Source organism: Oryzias melastigma, linkage group LG6, assembly GCF_002922805.2.
Source record: "Oryzias melastigma strain HK-1 linkage group LG6, ASM292280v2, whole genome shotgun sequence".
Taxonomy (NCBI): Eukaryota; Metazoa; Chordata; class Actinopteri; order Beloniformes; family Adrianichthyidae; genus Oryzias; species Oryzias melastigma.
Genome location: NC_050517.1, coordinates 14,445,066 through 14,453,638, shown reverse-complemented (window position 1 = coordinate 14,453,638; position 8,573 = coordinate 14,445,066). Strand labels below are relative to the sequence as shown.

Genomic DNA, 8,573 nt, shown 5'->3' with positions numbered 1-8,573 from the left:
AAAAACGTATATTATATGTATAATATGCATGTATGATGATATTTACATAAAAAATGTAGTTTGGTTTACTTTTTTTTAATAAAGATTGTTGAAATGTTTACACCATTATCGTCTGAAAATGTCACTGTACCTTTAAAACATTTATAGTTTGCTGCGCATCATTTCGATACTCTTACAAGCTTGTAAAAACAGAACTACAAAACCCAGACAGCCAACTGTCCATACCATATTTCTCTCTCGTGACAATCGCAACGACCTCCTTCCTCTCTGCAACCGACGCTCTCCCTCCTAATGTGGGCATGACTTTAGTTGAGGCAACGCCTCGACGTGAAATCCAGCGTTGTGATTGGCTAAACGGGACGTCAATCTAGGACCTGGAGTGGTGGGTTGCTGTGGCCTGCAGGAACCGTCAACACAGACGAGTTTCGAAGGTTTACCCGATTTAAACCCTCGTATTAGGTGAGACCGCGCAGTTTTTTTTGTTATAAAACATGTATAATTATTGGTCTAATGTTTACACGTCTGCCTTTTTTGCTCAAGTATATTCTTTATATGTATGTTTAGGTCATTTGAGCCGGTTGCCCATCCTTTTAGTTTAGCCCACTGTCAATGGTTTAGCCCAAAAACATACACTGTGTCGAAAATATTGATGTTTTTATTTTTCTTACGAATAGGGTTTTTTTATTTCAGGGATTATATTTTATTTTAAAGATAAAAAACAAGAATTCTAAGGTAATTTCATTTAAAACATGTTTTTCCTAAAATAAATTATGAGTATGTGCATATTTCTACTGATAGATTTAGGATGTCCAAGTTCTCACTCCTTCTGTTGAGGCATGGAGAGGGTGCCTGGAACAAAGAGAACCGTTTCTGCAGCTGGGTGGACCAGAAGCTGAGTGGAGATGGGGTGAAGGAGGCCCAGGACTGTGGCAGGCTATTGAAGGAGCAAGGCTACCAGTTTGACATGGTGTTCACCTCTTTACTCAGCCGCTCCATCCAGACAGCATGGGTGGTGCTGGAGGCCATGGGGCAGGAGTGGGTTCCATTGGTCAAATCTTGGAGACTCAATGAACGCCACTACGGAGCCCTCATCGGAGTCAACCGGGCTGAGATGGCTCAGAAACACGGAGAAGAGAAGGTGAAGTTGTGGAGAAGGAGCTATGATCTCACTCCACCTCCCATTGAGGAATCCCACCCTTACTTCCTGGAGATCTACAACGACCGCAGATACTCCACCTGTGATGTCCCAATTGACAAACTTCCAAGATCCGAGAGCCTAAAAGAGGTGTTGGACAGGCTGTTGCCATATTGGAATAGCGCTATTGCCCCGGAGATAAGAAAAGGCAAGACGGTACTCATATCTGCTCATGGAAACAGCTGCAGGGCACTGCTGAAACATCTGGAAGGTGTGTTTCTGAACTCCTTCTAGCCTTTAGAAACAAAACTCTGTCATGCCTCTGTCTGTTTTAGGAGGAATGAAATCAAGCAAATTTTCTCTACACTTCTTCTGCCTTTAAGTCATTAAATAAGGAAGACATATCTTAGTTCCTCAAATGGAAGGTTGAACTTTTGCAGAAAGGTCAGAAAGGTTATGTTACGTTTAATAGTAGCAACGCTGACCTTTTATCCTATGAATGCACTGGATGCACTTTATGCAACAACCTCCTCAGCAGAGAAACGTTATATGAGGACAGAACAAGATTTTCTTGATTAGTTTCTTTTCAAGTTATACTTCTATCTTTTGAGGATAATTATGCTAGAATGTGATAAAGCATTGTAGCTTCTGGTTTCTATTATGTGTATTTTATTTTATGATCTATTTAGAGTTGAACAGAGTAAAATTGGTGAATGCACATTTTGATTTTTGAATTTGTGCTTGGACATTATGGGCAACACTTAGAGTTGGCAGAATTAAAAAGAAGCAGGGAGGATTTTAGCTATTAAAAACAACTGATGAGACTTTTAGTTTGTTATCTTTGGCTTCTGCCATCCGGATTCAAATTAGATTTCAAATTAAAGTGTCTCTAGTGTTTTATATAAGTTATTTTTCTGCACTCCTAAAACACTTTGGTTATTTCTTCAACCTATTTTTTTAGTCATTCATGTTGGGATGTATGTTTGGGTTACTTTTTGGAGCAATACTATTTATTATTATTATTTTTTTTTATAGTGGTTTAATTGTAACCCAACTTATAGTCGCTGTTTTTTGTCCTGAGTTAAAATAATCCAGAAAAAGTTAGTCCCTTTTTAACCTCACTTTTGGTTAAATACAACTTTAATAATAATGGATTAGATTTATCTGTGCTTTTCCGGACGCGCGAAGCACTAACAATGTATATCATTATTCATTCACACGTTATTCGTACTTTCTACTACTGTAGCCACAGCTGCCCTGGAGCAGGCTGACAGCAGCGTGGCTGCCAGTTGGTGCCTACGGCCCCTCTGACCATCACCGAAACATTCATACACAATCACACGCCAATGGAGCCACATTGGAGGCAAGTAGGGTTAAGTGTCTTCCCCAAGGACACAACGACACTTGGCTGGCGGGAGCGAAAAATTGAACCGCCTATTCTTTGATAGTCGGGCGACCCGCTCAACCACCTGAGCCACTGTTGCCCTTAGGTTGTTACCAGTAGGTTGGGCCCCCAAGGCTGAACACCTAGGAAAAATGAAAAATGTTTAAAATATTTTCCACTCCTATTTTAGCTAACTTTGTCATAAAAAACACAAATCACTGAAGTGGCACCAGACTGCTTGTGTAAAAGTGTTTAGTCCTCCCACAATGGAATATTCTATTAACGGCAAGCTAACAAGCCCGAGAAAGACTTTTTAAAGAGTAAAAAAAAAAAAAAAAACAAGCAGTAAGATCAAATGTGTAATTTGAAAAAAGTAAACGGCTACGAGGAAGCAATTTCCGAAAGCTGCACTTTCAAAAGCGCAGGAAAGCAAAACAAGAAAAAGAACGACAGAATTATGAGAAAAAAGTCTAAATGTTATGAGGATAAAGTCGTAAAATTATAAGAAAAAAATATACAATTGCGTGAGAAAAAAGTAATCAATTATGACAAAAAAGTCAAAATGATATAAGAATAGAGTTGTACAATTATGGGAAAAAATTCAAAATTTCACGAGAATCACGTTGTGATATTATGAGAAAAATATATATTTTTTTTAGAATAAAGTGGTAAAATAAAACGAAAAAAGTCAAAAAAATTTTTTTTAATTTTTTTATTTTGTTCCTTCTTTTGTAAAATTTGACAAAAAGAATTTATACAATCACTCCAGAGGACCCCATGTTATTGTTCGCTAACGTCCCTGCTAACTGTATAGCCCCTCATTGACCTTATATTGTTACCTTGCAGCTGTAAACACAGCTAAGTTGAGAGACTTTGGTGTAAACCATGGCTGAAATATCTGTGTGGATTTACCTGTCACATATAATTCCAATCAAACGCAACATTTTAATTTAGCAATTTTGCATAAACAGAAAAAACAAAAAAATAAAATACTCATAAGTGTTGATGTCGTCTTTTTCCCACAGGTATATCAGATGAGGACATCGCCAAAGTGACCTTACCCACAGGGGTACCAGTGCTGCTGGAGCTGGACGAGGACCTCCGAACTGTGAGACCCCGCCTGCTGCTGGGAGACCAGGCGGAGATCCAGGCAGCCATTAAAAAGGTGGAGGACCAGGGAAAAGCCAAACTGTCAAACTGAACACATAAATGTTACTCACCGTTTAGCCAAAACTCTAAACAATATTTAAAAAACTTGAAAGAAGGATAAAGTAACAGTAGGACTGAGGTGGAAGGATTAAAAGTGCAGGGGTGGGTCCCGGTATGAAACTATGACTTGACTGGGTTGGGGTGCAAATAATAGGTAAACATTTAAGCTGCAGATGTTTTAGCACTATTATCACTGTTTGTATACAGTGATGAACCCTTTATTTAAGAGTGTTCCTACTTCTTCCTGTTAGTGAGTTAAGGATTATTTATTTTCTCACCTCAGCTAACTCATTTCAAGCTAATTAGCTTGAATTGCTAAGAACATTTGAAGTAGTTTAAAAGGTGTATGTTTAAATCGTCTGTTACATTTATTTTTAATGTCTGTCTTCAACTTTAAATCAGTCAGTTTGTGCTGAGAGAATGTTTATTGCAAAAAAAAAAACGTCTTACAGCATAGCAGGTGAAACCTGTTTTGTCATCATCCAAAGGACAAAAATTTAAGTCATCTGGCCTTAAAAAAATCTAACTTCTTAGTTAAAAAAAAAGATCAGGAAATGAATACATAAAAAGCTGAACAGATTTGTCTCTGTGAGCACCTGTGTTGCATTTTGGGAGCCGAGCTTACACTACCTCCTCCTCCTCCTGGGTTTTACTCAGGATTCAGTCATTCTGTCTGTCTTTAAAATACCGCAAACCAGATCCAGCTCATCTACACTTCTTTCCACAAACAAATTACATTTTGATTAAAGATGCCACAGTCTGTCAATACTAATACAGCTAAGTGATTTAGATTATCAAACCTCTGTGGCAGAATAAAGCTGGTATTTGATTCAACAAAAACACTGTTACTTTGTAGTATTTCTTAATCATTGAGATCCCCTTCTTTATGCATTAAATTAGTTACAAAACGAACAAGCTGTGAAGAAATGCTGCATATACAGAGCTTCATCTGTATCTGAGTTTCTGTTACATAGGAAATGTGTTTATACTGTTCTAAAACACTGGGGAAAAATGTAAATATGTTTCTGTTATGCACTCATGATGGGTATTACTTGAGAATTAAAAGAAATGTAAATTAGTTCATCTATTTTGGTAAGTGTAGTTTTGTAAAAACATTAAGTTAAATGTTGAACTTCAGTGTAATAAACTAATTTAAAGGTGGGGTTTGGGGTTCAATGTTACAAACTGCCAACGTTACATCTATTTTTTATTTTAACTATTTAAAAAAAAATAGATTAATATGTAAAGTCTTATTGCTGGGCTGTATGTTTGATGTTTTTTTGTGAAAAACTGTGCCACTTCTTTTGTCACACCTCCATCTGAACATTGTCTAAGTTGTACACTCCTTTCTATTAAAAATATATATATATATATATTCGCAGGTTTATAGATGGGAACACTGATATAATTTTTACTTAACGTCTTTTTTTGTCATCAGTTTGGTTTTATTGGAAATAAACAGAAGTTTCTGGAAGTTGCTTAGCATTCCTGGAGTGTGTATCATTCTTAAGTTGTGATTTATTGGGTTATTTATGATTTTGCCGTAAGGAGACATTTGTGGCTTCACAGAGAACAAATCCAACAATGATTTGGTTAAAATTCCTGCAGTTTGGTTGGAGAAAACTTGGTTACCACAGACGGCTCCAGGGGAACTGGCTCGGTGTTCAAACCATTTCTGTGTTTGAGCCAGACCATTGGGCTCAACAACATTTTAATTGGACTAAAATCAACAGTTTGTTGTTTTTGTAAACACATAAAAGCCTCTCGATGAACATCGTCACGTTCAATGTTTGACACAACTTTCTTTATTAATCGCTCAGAAACTGATTGCAGTGGATGATGCAGATATAATAAAGGTAATCTGAAGCACAGGTCTCTTTAATCAGCTGAATCCATAAAACATGGAATTGCTTTGGGATGTTTTCGAAAATGATAATCAAACTCTGCTTTCAAGAATGAGTGGATGGCAGCTGGAGCAGGCGGAGCTGTGGATACGGCCCTTATAAACCTTTGGTTCCTTTTTTACCGTCTGACTTCCAGCTGGAACTGTCACCTTTTCTACAACTCTGGTAGGTTTCATTGCCATGATGCTTGGGACTTTATATAGTGTGGATTGCAAGGATAACGAGGAATGTTGCAGTTTTAAGTTTCAATATAATTTTTTTTAATCTCCAAAGATTCTTAATTTTGTTTTTTCTCCTGAATTCTACAGTAAGGCAAGTTTAGAAGTATATCCTGTAAAATTTTCAAAGATTTAGGATTTGCAAAAATTGGTCTTAATGTTATATTTTTGTCCCTAAGATGTTAAAATACAATATTTTGATTCAACTTCTCAAACAACTAGGTGTCCTTAAATGTCTGTCATTGATACTGCATAAATTAATAATCTGCAAAGGATAATTGCAATATCCTCTATGAGAAGATTTTATTTTGGAATCCAAAGTTGATTTTTTTAAACCTAAATATATATATATATTAAAAAAGTAACTTTAGTCATTAAAAGTGGCTTCATTGGTTACAACTGAAAAATAAAAAATGGATAAAAAATTCCAAGGTATTGCATTTACTTCTAGCAATTTGAAGTGATGCTTGAAAGAAAAAATATATATTTTTATCTCAAATAAAATTGCAATAAAAATGTGACCAAGTTATTAAAAAAAGTAAAAGCTCCAACATTTGACTTTTTTGGGGTTCAAACCTCTATTACCAGCACAGGAATCAAAGGTGTAATTTGATCATAGTTTGTGATGTCTGATGTCTGATGTCTGCGGACGCACACAGGCCAAGTTAGGCTTCTATTCCCTAGATGGTATTGAAGATAAAGTCAGCAATCAAACAAGGTCTTGCTGTTGGAGACGCTTGCTCGTCTGTTGGGGACTGGACGTGTGTTTGGATTTTTAAAGCATCCTCCCTCTTTGCTCGCGGTCCCTGCAGCCAGTGTGTGGAAAAGCAAACATCTGTTGTTGAGGCATTTTGCTTCCAGTGCAAATGCATACATCAAAGATACTTAGAAAAATAACACAAATACTTGTCATTTTGGTTCTACTTTGAAAGAAAACTACGTGATAATGCAAAAAAATGTAGAATAAATGTGCATTTCTGCCATAGAAATTGATATAGCTGAAGGGGATGAAACAGATCGTGATCTGATAAGAGGAGGACAGATCTTTGGCTGTGTGATGGTGAAGGAAATCACTTTCCAGAGGTAAATTTGCAGGGGAGGTTGATGTGTGTGACTCCAAACTCAAGGATTCATTCATTAAAAGCTAGTCCATTAAAGCGGGACAAATAGTTCAAGCTCTGCTTTAAATAAACCACATTCTTTTCTCTCATCTTGAATTGATTATTCGGCTACAAGGAGCTTTTATTTTATGAGACGAGTTTTGTTTCCTACAATTCAGAGAGCCGGTATTTTCTAGAGTAAACTCCGCTCTCGTTTTGTGGCGTTGCACTTTGCCAAGCTGGGATACAAACAGAGAGAGCCTCTGCATTTCCTTAAAAGGAGACCAAGTACAACATCTGAAAGATGTCAAAAGGGGAAAGCAGAGTCACACTTTTATTCCTATGATGATGATGATGTAAATGTACTTCACCTTAGCTAAAATATTTTCCCAAGCTCGAGTATGTAAAGAGAAAATGTTTTTTATCTTTACCTTTTTTTCCTTTTCTTCCTGTAACACAGGAGGAGAGAGCTGAATGTTTTTTTATGTCAAACTGCACACAAACATTTGAACGAGCAACAGAAAAAAGGTCAGGACATGATACGTCGTGGCTTGTAAACTGTGTGGAATTTCGGTCCTTGTCATGGACTTTTTCACGTCCATGTTTGGTCATGCAGACAAAGCGGCTGTGGCTCCTTGACAGATTGCAAACGCCTTTCTGGCAAATGTTTATAAGTGTGTTGAAGGACTTTCTCCATCCTTTAATGTGGACTTTGTCAGGTGGTGCATGCTGGGAGTGTATACTCCATATTTGTGTATGTTTACGTTTAGAGCTAATTTAGGTCGATTAACCCCTCAGTTACAAATAATTCACAAATCTGTTCAGTAAAATAAATAGTGGGAATAGAAATTGAGAGTTTAAGGCGTCCAAAGCAAAAGAGATTGAGTTAAGCTATAAACTTTATCCAGTTAACCAGGGTTAATCTTTTGTTTAAAATCTAAATCCAAATGCTGACATAAAGGGTTAAATATTTATTGTAGGTGTAATAAAACTTTAATAAATCTCACAAAGTAAGTAAAGTTGGTTTATGAAGGATTTTTTTACAGAAATAATCACAAAGTTCTTGACATTACGGATAAAAAAAAGAAGCTATTTTTCCACCACAAAATAGTTTTGATGTTAAAAATAAAGCTTCATGAAGTATTATTAGCTCAGTTCAAAGGATGAAGAGGCAAAGATGTGGGACATGTGTGGCCAAAAAATGCAGTAAAAATGCGTCAAAAACTGAATCTTAATAAAGCTTCTTGGTTCAGGAAATTGTGTTTTATTTTCTGTCTTGCAAGAAAAATCGTTTTGTCAAGGAGATTTTTCAACAGCAAAATAATCTTAATTTGAGGAAACGTGTCTTGGTGACTGGTCTTTTTTTCTTTAAATAAGAATTTGTGGTAAGACCATTTTCTTGTCAGATTTTTGGATTATTTAAATAAAATCTGACAATGGACCCTAATCCTTAACCACTGAAAAACTATATAGTGCTGGACTATCTAGCACCCTGGATTTTTAAACCAATTTGAACACCATGCTGATTACTTTTTTTTTTTTTTATGTCACCGATTTCACAAAGGGAAAATGAAACCAATACGAGCATTTCACAACATCTATTTATGTTGAGCTCTAATGATG

The 8,573-nt window shown here is 36.3% G+C and overlaps 1 protein-coding gene and 1 long non-coding RNA gene across 2 annotated transcripts in view; one reads left to right on the top strand and one right to left on the bottom strand.

Annotated features, from left to right (window-relative positions):
- Positions 1 to 337, bottom strand: part of LOC112152322 — a 7,641-nt gene extending 7,304 nt beyond the window's left edge. The window contains exon 1 of the long non-coding RNA XR_004948020.1: positions 226 to 337. This is a non-coding gene — a long non-coding RNA (uncharacterized LOC112152322). The remainder of the gene's footprint in view (positions 1 to 225) is intronic.
- On the top strand, positions 322 to 5,206 carry bpgm (2,3-bisphosphoglycerate mutase). Its single transcript, XM_024281816.1, has 3 exons — positions 322 to 459; positions 799 to 1,406; positions 3,545 to 5,206. The coding sequence occupies exons 2-3, from the start codon at positions 806 to 808 to the stop codon at positions 3,718 to 3,720; spliced, it is 777 nt and encodes a 258-aa protein (XP_024137584.1). The 5' UTR covers positions 322 to 459; positions 799 to 805; the 3' UTR covers positions 3,721 to 5,206.
- Positions 5,207 to 8,573: the final 3,367 nt, after the last annotated feature.